This window comes from Arabidopsis thaliana, chromosome 4, assembly GCF_000001735.4.
Source record: "Arabidopsis thaliana chromosome 4, partial sequence".
NCBI lineage: Eukaryota > Viridiplantae > Streptophyta > Magnoliopsida > Brassicales > Brassicaceae > Arabidopsis > Arabidopsis thaliana.
This window is the reverse complement of record NC_003075.7, coordinates 5,756,784-5,771,963: the sequence shown is the minus strand read 5'-3', so window position 1 is coordinate 5,771,963 and position 15,180 is coordinate 5,756,784. Positions and strand designations below refer to the sequence as shown.

Genomic DNA, 15,180 nt, shown 5'->3' with positions numbered 1-15,180 from the left:
ATGGTCTATGGTACATTGAAAGCCGAAGCAGTGCCGAATTAGTATTTACGAGTGCCATACTCAAAGCTTAAAAACATGCTTTTTCATATAACACACGTTCTATTTCCCGGCGTCTCCATCTCCGTCTCTATCTAATTTCGTCATGCGTCGATCTCGTAAGCTACTTCAGATTCCGGCCATCACGCAGCTCCAGGTTAGTTTTGATTTATGTGAAACTACAAATCGGTGCGTTGTGCCTTGAATGGAATTGACTTCTGGGTTTAGATTGAGAATTTCTAGGGTTTAGGAAACGTTATTTAGGTCACTCATACGAATCTGTTGTTTGTAGAAGATACGAGGAAACAAATCCAGTCACATGAAACAGAATTTTAAACTCTGCTCTATTTTCAAATTGATCGACTCGATCTGAAATTGACAGATTACCATATTTGCAACAATGTTTTGTGACTAATTTCAGAAGACTATGTTATTAGAGAGTAGAAAATGGATTCCTCAATCTTTGTTCTGCAACACAGTTTCTCATACTGCAAACAAATGGCATGATAACATGGTAGTAGGTTTTAATTTAACTCTTGCTTTTTCCTTGCAGTTGTGTGATTTGTGGTTAATACAAAGATGACAACAATCGAAAACTCAAAAGTCTTCTCCTTCCAGTTCTGCTACTACCGCGTACTCTTAAGCAGTCTTCGGCATCGTTTAAAAGGTGGGGAAGGAGACATCCGTTTGTACAATATGGACTTCCGATGATATCTCTCACAGTATTTGGAGCCCTCGGACTTGGCCAACTCCTTCAAGGCAGGTCAGTTCTTTCTTGATTGTAAACTAAGCTCTGAATCTATAAATGCCTGGGGATATGTCAATGATTTTGTTTAGAATTCACCACATATGGTTTATTTGGTTAGTTCAGTAAGGATATTGCAAAGGTAAAAGATGACTAAGAATGGGAGATTATAGAAACAAGAAAGGCGCTTTCAAGAACAGGACCTGTTGATGCTTATAAACCTAAAAACACATCCATCGAAGATGAGCTCAAGGTAACAAAGGATATACCCTCAATTAGACTGCATAAAAGCTTTGATGAAACATTATAATCTTGCCTGGGTTTTGTTTACCGTAGGCTATGCAAGAGAAGGTGGAATAAACACGTACGAGTACAAGAAAATTCCCAAGCTAAACGAAAGCAAGTCGAGTTAGGAAGAGTCTTTGTAAAAGAAGAGTCTTTTCTTAGATGTGTGGAAGAGCAAAGAGGGCCACTTTCCAATTGTTGATAATACATGTTGATTTACGACGTCCATATAGATCTGAATGAATTTTTATAACCAGTTAGACTTTACATCTTTTCTACACAACTTTATATAACCAGTATTCTTGAAACCCAATGACTGAATTTTAAGAAGAAGATTATACTAAAAAAAATGAAATGATAAATTATTTTTTTTATTTGACATGATGCAGATTTGGATGTTCTTATGATTGGTGTTGAAGAGAACTCTTGAGATATAGGGCTTCTTTGAGCTTCCGACCGAGAGCGAATGCCAATGGTGGAGGGACTGCATTTCCAATCTGCCTATGTTTGTGTTTTGTCGTCCCTGAAAACTCATAGCTATCCGGAAACCCCTACATTTTATTATGAAACAACAATTTCACTTAAAACAGTTGTATCCATAACCTTAACATTACTTAACTTCCAAAACAAAACAAAAATATCTACACTCTATTACTGATGCTAGAGGATTGAAGAAGAAGGAACATAAGAACTTTTCTTACCTGAGATCGGGCGCATTCACGGACAGTGATAATTCTGTCCTGTTCTGGATGGAAGCACATTCCCACCTTACCCATGGGCTGCGGATCGGTGATGGAAATGGGTAAGTTTCCTTGCCAGTCCAATCTACCATAGAGTCCCTTCCATTCGTTGTGGTTTTTAGCTGTCTTTGATAGAGCTAAAGGACGCAGTTTTTCCACGAGTCCATTTGATAATGTCACCTGTAGTATTAAAAACATTGCATGAAGGTGACATATAGATCGATTTAGTAAGAATTCTTGTAGTCGATAGGATGTATCATATATAGTAAGACTAACGTTTTCGTCCGGCAGGTCACGCCAATCAGCACCAGGCCTCTTTGGGATTTTCTTACATCGAATGAGGTTTAGTTCATTCAGCCCTTTGCAGATATGATCAGTGAGAACACTCATGTTTCCTCTTATCTTCTTTTGGAACCACGAGACTGGAGTAGTTCTATACTGCATACAAGAGACACAACAAACATGAGTTCATGTTAGTTTATTTAATGTAAATGTATAGATAGTTTCTTCTAGTGGTGTAATTATTAAACCATACCTCTTTGTTTATCTTGGACTCTCCGTTTTCTACTAGTGGAAGATCGCCGATTGTGTCTCTCACCGTGATTGAGCGGAACGGTGCGCCAAATTTAGTATTACGAACAGTATCATAATGTAAACCTCGAGGTAAGGAGATTTTACTACCCGGATTATCAAAGACATGCATCGGCTCAGGCCATTCTGGAAGAACTTCTTCTGGTGAAGCTGCCCAAATTATAACTCTTTTACGAGGCTGAGAAACTCCATATGTACCTGCCTCCAAGATTCCAAATCTTACCTACATAGTTCAACAAATCTTGTATTTTAAAAACCATTGCTGATGTATTGCATATGCTAACTTCTACTAAAGAGCATTAATCAAGTGTGACACAAAAAGGAAATATTACTTGGTAACCTATTTCAAGAAGAGAAGCCATAGTAAGTTGAAATGTTCTCCCTTTATTGTATGTCACAAATTTCTTTACGTTCTCGAGAAGAAAATACTTTGGTCGGAAATAATCAGCAAAGGACAAGAATGCTAATATCATTTCACACTGTACTTTACTCCACGAACCGTCACTGAACCTGTTCATACCAGAAAACCCCTGCCAAATTTCCAAATCATTAAGAAGCTTTTCACTTATTCTACAAAAGTTATAGAAAAAGCATTTAGAGATATACTTGGCATGGAGGCCCTCCGCTGATGAAATCCGCTTGACCAGGAAGTGGCAGGGTACTCTTTTGGTTCTCATCAAGTTTAGCTACAAGTTCAGCTGCCTCCACAGTAGAGACACAATCATCGACATCTCCACATTTCTCCATTATAGCCCTACAATTAATAACCCTTAAACAACTGAAACCAACAAGAGAAATGCCCTAAATGGAAGAGTAATAAAAATTTCTTTGTTGGCTATTTACCTAAGAATGACATTGCAGTTGTCAACAAAAACCGTTGCTTCGGGATGGTTTTGTTTAAACGCATGACCAGCTGGCTCTTCATACTCGATCGCCCACTTTGTATTAGATACACCTTGTTATACCCAAAACATGCATAAGTGTTTAGAAGATAAAAGTATATGCATGACATGAGAATATAAATACATACCAGCCTTTTCTAGTCCATGAGATAGACCACCACATCCAGCAAAAATATCTAGTGTAGCTAGACGCATCTCTTTAGGTACCTCATCAGGCTTCATAAGAATTCCAGAACTAGTTCCAGTCTCTACTCCCTTCCCCTTCTTTTCTCTTAGAAGTGTTTCATCTTTAATAGTAGAGAACTTCAGCTTCATATTCGCTGGAAACTGTTACAAGACATTTCAAGAAACAGTTCAACTTCATTAAGAAACAAAAAATAGTCATAAGAAAGAAAATATTAAGTAGAACAAAAATAATTAAAATATTTACCTGCTTGAGATAACCAGTAGAGGAATCATAGAAAACTTCACAGAAGAAGATATGATCTAATATTGGATACTCACGACATAGGGGCATATCATTTTTCTTCCTTACTTCACATTTTCCTTGTAGAGCCTCAGGAGGAAGAATATATGTGTCATGGCTATAATACAACTAAAAATTTGCAAAAAGAAAAAGAAAAAAAGGAGTATAAGATAAGGTTTTAAACATTACCAGAAATGTTACGTAAGAATATAGTAAAAACAGTTGTTACCTCTTGGATGTCTGAAGCATAAGCCTTTTCTTCAGAAATGTCCTCGGGCCTATAAAACCTTGTCAGTTTAACCTGAAATGAAGCATTACTAGCTTTTCTAGATTCTTCTAGAACAATAACATCCAGCAATTGGCAAACAACAAAAGCTTTTAACCCAACGTTCCGACCACACTTAAGAGTTGTTCTTCTACTAGTACCCTTCTTCAATCCATCTTTAGTTATGTAGTTGGGGAGTACATAGACAAAATCTCCATTATAATACTCTATCCCATTGGAGAAAACCCCTGTCTTTGAGATGTTGAGTTTAGTTTTGGACCTTTCCTCTTCTTCCTCTTTTATCTTACACGAACTACAGAATCCAGAACCAAGACCAATATCATTCCTTGGAAGACTAAAGAATCCACCTCTCTCAGGTGAGTACAAGCTTTTGCAGTAGTATTCTGTTGGCAAACCATTAGCTTTTCTTTCTTCTGCTCTTGCCCGGTCAAGCTTATCCACAACGAGGTTCTCTTTCCTATACTGATGCCCCCACGGCCTTGATCGAATATCGAGACTTACTGTTCCTTTTATGTCCTTAAGATGGACAGTAAGACATTCATTAGTCAAGAACAGTTCCCTCTCGTTAGCAGCCGTTCCTATAACAGTCTCAGATCCTCTTTGTAAGAGTTTCCCATGTAGCATCTTGCACTGATCTGAACTCTCGAACATGAACTCCACAAAATAGATCGCCGGAGTTTCATCTGGATCATCAACTTCTAATATGACAGCACTACCTACCGCCACTGTTTCCCCTCCAACAAGGGCTCTTCCATAGAGAGGCTCACCATCAGAAGTTTCTCCAAGAATCTCACCATTCCATTTTATCTCCATATCTTCAGAATTACCTCTACTTTTCTTAGGAGTATGAGACTTTTGAACCTCAACAGCTTCCTCCTCTATATCATCTTCCTCATTCTCGTCCTCCTCTTCATCCTCTTCAATCTCCTCTTCTTCCACTTCATGAATCGCCTCCGATGGAACCTCAGGAGAGTAAATGGAGTAAAACTCTCCCCAAATTCTATTAACGAGGCGAGTTGTTGTTGCTTGCATAGGTTTCATTCTGGTTACCACATGTGCCAAGCCCGCCCTCGGATTCAGATTCTTTCCCTTTTGCAGAATTTTCTTCTTCCTCTTGATGATCCATTTTGTGTGGTGTATATCCTGCATTTTACTTGCAAGACCAGTAACAAATGGACACCTTTTGATATCCTTGTCAGGATACTCTTCGAAAAGCTGCAAGATAATTTGTCCATGGACGACAACATATCTCTCAACATCCAAGAGCTTAGAAGAAATGTAAGCTTTATCGTTCTCCTCTAACCCACAAAGTCTTTTTATGACATTTGCATATGAAAGCTTAGCAACCCTACTTTCTCTCATGAGCATATTGAAAATGCTTATCGCAACCCTTACTGTTTTCATAACAGTTTCAAACCATGGAGCATATTGCTTTGACGGTTTCCCAAGTCGATACCTACATAGAGGCAATTATAAAATAAAACATTGTCACAAAAAGTAAAAAAATAACTAGAGTAAAAAAAATAATATTAAACCCTTTACTAAAAAAATAATCAATTTATTTATTTTGCATTATGTTTGCAAAATCACTAACCAATTTTTCAAAGTTAGTAAAACCAATTTCTTTCGATATAAAATTTAGCAAAGTTGGTCAATCTCCACGTAGGCACTAGCCTGATTCGCAAGCAACAGAAGTAATAAATAAGGTAGAAACATGCAGTGAATATAGTAAGCTTACCAGGCCATGTCAGTTCGTAATGTGACAAAGATCATTTCTGCTCCAAACTCAATCATCCATTCCTTTATTTGACTAAGGAATATGTTCATCCCATCATGAACATTTGACTGCGTAGAGGTAGAGCTCTCTGAATCATCGAGACAAAACCCACTTCCATCATCTTCAGCCACCACACCTGACCCAAATACGGTGACATCGATTTCAGCACACGGCCTCATGGGAAGAACCTCTAATGATATCATCCGTGAATCAGAGTTGTAAAGAGCCCAATTGTGAAGTGTTCTACAAGGTAGGTCCCTTGTATCTACCTCATAGCCAGGTTCAAAGAGTAAAAGCTCATCTGTTTCTTCTTTGGTGTTCTTGTAGTAAGACGGGAGTGGATAATCATTGGCAATCTCGTGTTCATTGATCTTAATGTAAAACTTATTCGAAGCAGAAGTTGTTGAACTTCTCTTATTTCTCGACCGCTCCATAGATATCCGATACTCTTCTTCTTGGATTAACTTAGCATATCTTACATCCTCGGCCTCAGCACCATCCACTAAATGATCAGATTTCACGAGCTGGCTCTCATCAATCCTCAGAGCCACATTAGACAAAGCCTTGTGGATTTTACTACTTTCATGATCTCTTAGAGAAACAAGAACAGAATTTTCAACAAAGCATGTTTCATGATTCTTGGCTGTCTCATCCAGACCAGCGAGTTGGTTATATATGAATTCTCCTTGGGATATAACAAACTCTTGGATGGCTCCACCGCTAGAAAATATCTTGCTTCCGCTCATCGACCTCGCAACCGCCGCAAGAAGCTCATCAAGACTTGTATCCGGATTCTTGGACAAGCTCTTAAACACCTCCACACAAGCACAAGCTTTCTCAAAGAAATAATCATATATTTTCTTGTATTTAGAAGCTGGTTTACGGCAATCGTAATCCGCTAACGCTGTTGATATCCATATCCCCGGGGAACCATCTTCATAACCAGATATATTCCAGTTCTCGACACGACCAAAAGATTGAAACCTCACACCCTTTTCTTCGTTTTTGTCATCACCTAAAGGTAAGACAACACCTTCAAGAAAAATGTCACCAAGTTCCAACATCTCCACAGGCTGTGGAACTCCATCTGAATTATGTAAAACAAAATCAGTCAGCCTCCGGTTTGGACGAGGATCATCATTGCTCTCCAAAGAAGAAGTTAACTGTATCGCCACGATCTCTTCCACCACGTTCTGCTCTTTCTTAGCTTCAACGGTTTCAGATTTGTCAGAGATACGAAGAGGTTTCTCCTTGAAGTTTCTGCAAGCTGCTGCTCGCTTTGGTCTCCTTTCCTTAGAGACATCATCATTTGAGTCAACACTTCTCTTCTTTTGCTTCCCAACTTTTGTCTCCATTTCCGAGAAAACCCTAATTTGAAACAAAATTATCCAAATCATTAGCATGCACACTTTAAATAAAAGATTTGCTTGAATAGATGTAATTAGACCCCTAAAAATGAGTGTTTCTACATCACATAGATTATATCGACGTAACAATTAAATATCATAAGACTTTCAATTGAAATCCTTCGAATCTAGTTTGATATCGACAATAAAATTTAGAAAAATGATGCAAGAAAACTTACGTTTAGTGAGAATAGTGAAACAAGAAAGTTGAGTGAAGGGATTATAAATGGAGCTAGCTAGTAGCTAAGAATTGTTTTTATAAAAAAATTAGTGAGAGTAGTAAAACAAGAGCAAAGGACTATGAATGGATTATAAAGCTACGATTTGATATTTATAAATAGAACAAATAAACGCCTAAAGATTTAGAACGTTCAGGACTGGCAAAAATCTTGTGATACACTGTCCATTACAATTTCATTTAAAGAGATGAGCTGTAATTTAGATTTATTCTTTTTATATTAGTTGAAACTTAGCATTTTGGGGGACTATCCTAAATCCTATATTTCCTTTTAGTAATAAAAAACAATGATTTGAATTGAAGACTGAAAGGAAGTTTGACCAATTTATATAGAAGATTTTCTTACCTTTTTTTAAATTAAGATTTTATCTTCCATAAACATAAAGTTGACTCATTTATTTTCGAAAACTGTCATTTTAGAGCTGGCGAAAATAGTGTGATACATTGTATATACATAAAGATTTTAATTAATCTAATGAATGTTACCCCTTTTTAACATTGAGATTCTATCCTTCATAAACATAAAGTTGACCCATTATGAAAAAGACAAAAAATATATATTATATTCTTATTTATTACATTTTAGAGCTAGCAGATATGGTGTGATACATTGTACATAAAATTTTAATTAATCGTATAAATTGTTACCCCTTTTTAATATTGAGATTCTATCCTCCGTAAACATAAAGTTAACTCATTATGAAAAAGACAAAAAACAAATATCCTATTCTCATTTATTTTCTAAAAGTAACATTTTGGAGCTGGCAAAAATAGTGTGATACATTACACATAAATATTTTAATTAATTTTATGAATTGTTACTCTTTTTTAACATTGAGATTCTATCCTCCATAAACATAAATTTGACTCATTATGAAAAAGGCAAAAAAAAGATATTATATTTTTCTAAAACTAGCAGAATTGGTGTGATACATTGTACTTAAAGATTTTTATTAATCTTATGAATTGTAATTTAGCTTTTGTGCAATATCCCATAGAAATCTCATATTTTCAATATTAATGGAAAATTGTATTATATAACAACATTGTTGCAGTTTGTTCTCTCTTTTCAAAATTATTATGTTAAACATTGTGACAAATATACTCATGTTTATAAAACATTGTCATATGTCATATTTTTATATAACATCTACAAATTCAGTTAAAAAGAATTCAAAAAAAAAGAAGAGAGATTGAACATTTCCTTATATAACGTTTACAACTTTATATTGCGACAAATATTTAACACAAATCAAGGTCAAATACGTTAAATTTGATGAAAGTTTGTGTCTCATATTTTAACAAAGCTAGTGATCGATCCATTCTAAAATTGGAGTTTAACTAATCACATTATCACAAGATTTGCATCTTTTTTTTCTTACAAATTTTGCCACGATAGAAAGGAAGAATAACAATAAATTCATAAGCAAAACTAACAATTAACCTCAAAAACTATGATTTTTACTTGTACAAAAATTAAGTTGACTCACAAATCGCCCTTTTTTTTAACTCTAGCATTTAGGTTTTAGTTTATATAATTGTATGTAAAAAAAAGCCCACAAATTAAAGGCCCTACTGAAAAATTTATAGTATAGTCCACAAATTAAAGGCTTTACAAAACAATTTATAGTATAAATACATATGAAAAACTTAATAATCTTTGTTTGGCGATAAATTTGTGTATTCGTATTTGTATTTTCTTAATTATTAATTTATATTTAAGGTTTGATTAAAATTTAGGAGGATTACAAAAATAGCACTAAAAAGTTTTTTCTTCCAAAAATAACATCTCTTTTGAAAAAATCAACAAATAGCACTCAAAACTTTAATTAAATATTAAATATAAACGATTAGTTAACTAAAATAAATAAATAAAAGTAAATATTTTCCGTCAAATGGTTTCCCACAAAAAAACATTTCGTAAAAAAGTTTCTCGCCAAAAACTTTCCTATCAAATTTTCCCGCCAAAACAATCTTCGTAAAAGTTTCCCCGCAAAAAAAATTTCAAGAAGGTAACTACGGTATTCGGGAATGATTTCACGTAATTCAGGAAAGCTTTCACAAATAAAAATTTCGTGAAACCCTTCCTGAATTTCGTAGAATCCTTCCTAAATTTCAGAAAATGATTATTTGAAGAATTCCACAAAATTTAGGAAATATTTTACAAAACTCAGGAAGGATTTTATGAAATTCAGGAAGGGATACAAAAAAAATATATTCTATATTTCGTAAAATCTTTCTTGAATTGCTTAGAATCCTTCCTAAATTTTGTAAAATCCGTCATGAATTTCTATTTTTTTGGCGGAAAAATTTTGACGGAAATTTTTTTGGCGGGAAAATATTGTCAGGAATTTTTTGGCGGGAATTTTTGGTAAAGAATTTGTGTATTTTTGAATTTTTTGAATTTTAAATTTTAATAATTAAATATAAAATAATTATTTGAATGCGATTTATGTCAAAAAAAATTTTAATGCTATTTTTGTCCAAAAAACTTAAAATTGTGCTATTTGTGAGAATTTATCTAAAGAGTTTATGGTGCTTTTTGTGAAACTTGATTATGTGCTATTAGAGATCATTTCTCTATTTCAAATACTCTAATACTTTAGAATCGATGATCTCATATTTTAATTGATGTTAAATCGAGTGCGTAGATGCTGCTCATCAGTGTTGTTGAGCTTGATTAACTACAATATAAATTGAGTGTGATTTACCTGTTTTCAGAATAATAACAAACGATGCTACAACTATGTCCACTAGCTACAACAGGGAGAGAGCCAAGGAGAGGGCAATTAAGTGACATATATATTATCACAAGGCTTTGGGAAAACGGGATGTTGTTAGAAGCAATCTCTCTTTGTTGATGGGCTTGGATATATCATAAATTGACAGTTACCACTTTGAGAACAATGATCAAAGTCAAAGCTGCGAGAATCGATTTGGTGTAAAAAAAAGTCCTAACAAAATTGTTGATGGAACTTTAAAGGAGGTCTCCAATCTGTTTTGACCATTCTTCATCACTTGGTGGCCTTGCATAATGTATTCTATGTAGTATTTGGTATTTTTTTTGTCATCTGAAAATTTTATTATAGAATTTTATTGTCAACCAAGGTAAAATACAAGTGTCCAAAAAAGAGAAACATATGCCGGCGGACATACTATAAGTCTCCGAAAACATAAGCCGGCGGAAAAAAGGAGTTCCCCGAAATCTAGGCCTTAGATAAAGGAGACGAACTAAACTCGGATTACAATGCAGAAAATATCAAACCAAGCTCGAAAGAGGACGATGACACAAACTAAGAACCGAGGTAACAAGGCAAAACCTTAAGAAAATGATAGACCCAAGAAAGCAGTGACTCCACTTCTTCTTGCCTACATGCGAATATGTAGTATTTGGTTTAGATAATGATAATTAATTTCTCTTGATCAATTGATGAAGTATTGCATTTTTAGAAAGAAAAACATCATAGGAATTTTTTTATTTTTTTGGTGAATATTATAGGAAAAATTATTTGCTTCCGCCTAACTTTTGCTAGACTCAATCTTGATTTCATTGATCACTCTTCTCCAAAATTCCTTGGCTTCAAGCTTCTTAATCCATGTTTTGCCTCCAATTCCTATGATTTTCGCCAAAGATGCCTAGGAAGAGAAAAAACAAGACTAAAGATCCTAAACGGACTCTAAAACTTGATGCAAATGTAAGAAAAACAACATGAAAATGATTCTAAGATACGCTAAAAAAAAACAATGTACATCATCTCTCAACTAAGTAAGAGTTTGTTTTAAAGAGAAGGAAGAGGTTGCAAAAGTCGTCAAAAACCTATGGGAATCTCTAGAGAGGTGCATGAGAGCTTGACAGTCTTTGAGGTATCCAAAGACAAACCAGAACCAAAATTTATACTTGAGAACCAAAGGCCTCAAAAGCTAGCAAACTAGGCTAAATGTAAATTACTACAGTTAACTTTGATCATATACAAGTAAATAAGTATGACAAAGACTTCAAAGTAAAACAGACCAATACATCATTTCTATTTAATGAAAGAAAAGACACAACACTACACAAAATGGCAGATAAGTAAAAGCTTTTGTTGTGAAGTGACCCCATCTCATTTGAATTCTTCCTCAATAGCCTTGTCCTTTTTACTTACTTCTTCACTTCTTTTGTTTCTTATACATCAACTTGACATCTCCAATTCTATACACACACACATATATATGAATCTAAACATCACTAAGTAAAGAGAGATTAAAGCCTTTTAGATTAGAATAACACAAAGAAGCCACACAAGTTCAAGCACCATACATAGATTAAGACACTTAAGAGAGGCTAAAACCATTCCTAGTTGCAACTTTTAGGTAGAGACTTCGAACATAACAAGGCCTGGTTCATGGAGATGGTGGCCAAATATGCGGTTCCATGTCTAAAACTGCGTTTTCCGCATAAAAATTATCGTCCCAACCATGCTCAAACTCATCCTCATAGAACTCTCCCATTACACCATCTTCAAAAAACTCCCAAGCCAAGTAATCAGACCCATCTGAGAAGTAATCTGAGCAGCAATCCTCCCAATCATTTATCATATCATAGAATCCGATCACGCGTGGACCTAACACTTTCATATCCGGAAACTTCTCTTTGAAAAACTTGTTATCAAGTTGCACGTCCCAACAGCCTCTAAGTTCCAAGAACTCAAGAAAAACACAGCACGATAAGATCTTGAGTACTCCTTCTGTGCTGACTCGGTGGTAAGCTATCTCTAACCGCTTCAGCTTCGGCATTGTATTGGCGATAGCATAAGCTTCATCGTCGTGAGAGACAACACTTGCTACATCCAATGGATGCATGTTTCTGCAAAACTCTCTCAGTGATTTACAGTGTTTTCCTATGGCTTGTATCGCCTCTGGGCCTATTTTGCAGCAGTAGCTCAAATCCAAGAAAGTGAGAGACGAGAGCTTTTCAGCTACGTTTACCACACCCGAATTAGTCAGACCACTTCTTGGCACCTTCAAGGTCTTAAGTGAACCAGCACTTACCAAACAAAACAAGAAAACATGTAAAATATTAGATACAAAAGCAATGAACTAAGAAATCATGTTGCTTCAATCACATCCCCTAATACATTCTATGCCTATAACCACTTAAAAGCTTATTCTAAATATGATCATAATACATTAAACTATAGCAACTTACTGTTGTGCAATGAAGGAGAAGATAGAGTCATTTCGAAGGCCAGTAACGGAGAGTTTTCGCAAAGAGCCAGCGCTTCTAGGGATCAACATCTCAAGCATCCGGTCAAGATGATCAGACTGGTGAAAACGGTTACTCCACAGCTCAATGTCAATCTCTTGCCAACAATAAGGTCCAGTAACAGCTCTGTTCCATGCTTTGCAAACTCTAGGCACCACTGTTAGTACTTCTTGAAGAGGTAAGTGGCTAAAGATTAAACCAAGAGCATCTGGAATCAACTCATCCCAATGTCGAAACTCGCAATCTTCTTCCATCTAACAAATATCTGTTTCACAAAAACCAATACAAGATCTTCAAATTCTATGTATCTAAGAATCTCTTAAAGTCTTTAAAACTTTTTTTCTTGAAGCAATCTAAAGATTCATACTTTTGTATCAAGATCCAAGAGAGATAATAAAGAAATGAAGAAAACTCAAAGATCTAACAAACCCATATGAACAAAACATGTTTAAGGAACTAAAACTAAAACAATCACTGAGAGCTAAAACTCCACAAAACCACAGCTAAAATCTATGAGCAAGAACAAGAAGTATGGAAGTAAAGTACAATCACTAACTCAGAAGCTACCACTGGAGAAAGATCAGAAAAAAACACAGAGAGATCTGAAACAAAAAGTTGAAAGAGCTCAAGAACCAGTGAAGTTACTAGAATTGGAAAGATAGATACTAAAAGAAGTAAAAAGGAAACAACTTTATCAAACCCAAAAACTATCAACAAGAAAACAGAACAAATTCATAAAAATAAGAACAAACTCTTATTCACCAGAGAAACTTTCTTCAATATTCACCACAAAAGCTGAGTAAGGAAAGAGAGAGAGAGGAGAAAGAGAAAGAGAAAAGAGAGATCTACTTCACCTAACGAGAGAGAGAGAGCATCAACAATATACAACCAAACAACAAGAACAAAGCAACAACAGTAAAAAAAAACGCAGCAGAGTAAATTCTATGACAACAAAAGGGTCCCTCCAATAAGAAATCAATTATTTACTTACTTTAATTCTTCAACAAGTAAAAAAAAAGAGAATACCTTTTACACAATTCTGATCAGAGAATCTACAAAACTTTTATGTAAAAATTCTTCAACGAAAAAGAAAAAAGTTTTGTTTTTTCTCTTCTTACGACTCTCGGGAAAGAGTTAAAAGTATTAATTGTGAAAACTAATAAAGTTTTTTATTGTTTGTTCGATGGCAAATAGGTGCCGTGGAAATTGGGTATTACTATGACTAAGTGTGTGTGTGACATTTTTGACATTATTGAAGATAATGGAGAGAGTTTTACTTGTAGGTGAAAGAACCGACACGTGTCGGTGAAAAAGTGAGAGATAGTGTACACGTGTCTGTGTAGATGTTGTTGTGGGATCTCTTACCGACGTTGACTTGTTGACTGTGTCCTAGAATTCAGAGACATATAGATGAGAGAAAGTCTTTAGGACCAAAGTTAAAAGCCCATTTCGAAAGCACAAGTGTGAATTGAGAAATGTGAAATGTGGACTTTTCACGAATCATCTTCGGTCCGGTGAAGTGAAAGACTTTTCACGAATCAAAATACAAAAGCCCGATTCAGAACATACAGTAGGATAAAGATTTAAGGGATTTTAATTATGTGACGTTTAATATATAATTTTGCGTAAAAGTAAAATTTATATAATAAAAACAGTTAATATATTATTATTTTATTTTTTCATTTTTCCACTTTTCTATTTTACTCAAAAAAATGCAGATCCATGCGAAAAGTTTATTATTATCTCGTCAAGCTAGATTTCATCATTTTATATTATCTGGTCAAACTTTTGTTCAAAAAATCGTTAGGCGCTAGTCGGGCAGTAAGAGTGGACCTAGCGCCTAACAAAAAAATCAGAGATTATACAAAAATTAATCAGGGATTAGTTTTAGGGTTGTTTAATATTTTTAAAACATATTAATTCATTATAATTAAGAAATTTATATAATATTGTTTTTAAAATTATATTAAACATATGAAAATAAGATTGTAGGTTCAAATATATGATTTTTCATACAAATTACGAACATAAGTTGGATATTTTAAATTTTAAATTTTCTTTTTAGAAAAAAAAAATTTGGGATAGGCGCCCTCTAGACGGATTTAGGCGGGTCTATACGGATAAAAATCGGATCAACGATTAATCTTCTCGATTTGAAAAAAATTGTCGTGGATCCCATCTGATTAGCGCCTAGGCGCCCGGCTAGGCGGCCGATTTTTTGAACAAAGGGTCAGACTAGGGTTCCGAATAGAGAACAGACCACACAGTATCGTATACTTCTAATAGTAACAAAAATATCTACATATATACATACAAGACTAGTCTTTAAGGGAGCCACATGAAACATTTGAATATGACCCCATTTTTCTTTCAAAAATTTACACCAAAACTTATTTGCAAATAGGCCTCCAAAAATATTCAGTTCTAAGAAAAAGGCCTCCAAAATTTAAAATATTTTATAAT

The 15,180-nt window shown here is 34.7% G+C and overlaps 2 protein-coding genes and 1 pseudogene across 9 annotated transcripts; 1 reads left to right on the top strand and 2 right to left on the bottom strand.

Annotated features, from left to right (window-relative positions):
* Nucleotides 1-2: 2 nt before the first annotated feature.
* AT4G08991 lies at nucleotides 3-2,125 on the top strand (annotated as a pseudogene). Of its 3 annotated transcripts, one of them has the most exons (5): nucleotides 3-193; nucleotides 590-799; nucleotides 908-1,034; nucleotides 1,118-1,868; nucleotides 2,098-2,125. The 3 variants fall into 3 exon arrangements; another variant differs by having other exon boundaries at nucleotides 590-1,034; another variant differs by having other exon boundaries at nucleotides 590-1,868.
* Nucleotides 1,468-7,183, bottom strand: AT4G08990 (DNA (cytosine-5-)-methyltransferase family protein; the record flags this gene model as incomplete). Its single annotated transcript, NM_116968.1, has 11 exons — nucleotides 1,468-1,617; nucleotides 1,768-1,986; nucleotides 2,083-2,244; nucleotides 2,342-2,620; nucleotides 2,730-2,927; nucleotides 3,004-3,151; nucleotides 3,241-3,352; nucleotides 3,428-3,626; nucleotides 3,730-3,894; nucleotides 3,995-5,507; nucleotides 5,790-7,183. 11 exons carry the CDS (start codon nucleotides 7,181-7,183, stop codon nucleotides 1,468-1,470), a joined length of 4,539 nt encoding a protein of 1,512 aa, NP_192638.1.
* Nucleotides 7,184-11,394: 4,211 nt separating this feature from the next.
* FBW2 (F-BOX WITH WD-40 2) lies at nucleotides 11,395-13,950 on the bottom strand. Of its 5 annotated transcripts, none has more exons than NM_116967.3 (3): nucleotides 13,480-13,944; nucleotides 12,661-12,982; nucleotides 11,395-12,498 (listed from the first exon to the last, which is right to left on the bottom strand). In NM_116967.3, the coding sequence occupies exons 2-3, from the start codon at nucleotides 12,969-12,971 to the stop codon at nucleotides 11,856-11,858; spliced, it is 954 nt and encodes a 317-aa protein (NP_567343.1). In that variant the 5' UTR covers nucleotides 12,972-12,982; nucleotides 13,480-13,944; the 3' UTR covers nucleotides 11,395-11,855. The 5 variants fall into 5 exon arrangements, with proteins under 5 accessions (NP_567343.1, NP_849346.1, NP_974523.1 ...); NM_202794.1 differs by lacking the exon at nucleotides 13,480-13,944 and adding an exon at nucleotides 13,274-13,374 and having other exon boundaries at nucleotides 11,406-12,498; NM_001084890.3 differs by having other exon boundaries at nucleotides 11,531-12,498; nucleotides 13,744-13,950.
* Between the last annotated feature and the right edge of the window lie 1,230 nt (nucleotides 13,951-15,180).

Excerpts from the sequence above, each read along its gene's own strand:
- FBW2 (NM_001084890.3), bottom strand. The coding sequence starts at position 12,971 with ATGGAAGAAGATTGCGAGTTTCGACATTGGGATGAGTTGATTCCAGAT. Across the intron at positions 12,499-12,660 it reads TTCTCCTTCATTGCACAACA|TGCTGGTTCACTTAAGACCT; the intron begins GTAAGTTGCTAT and ends TTGTTTGGTAAG.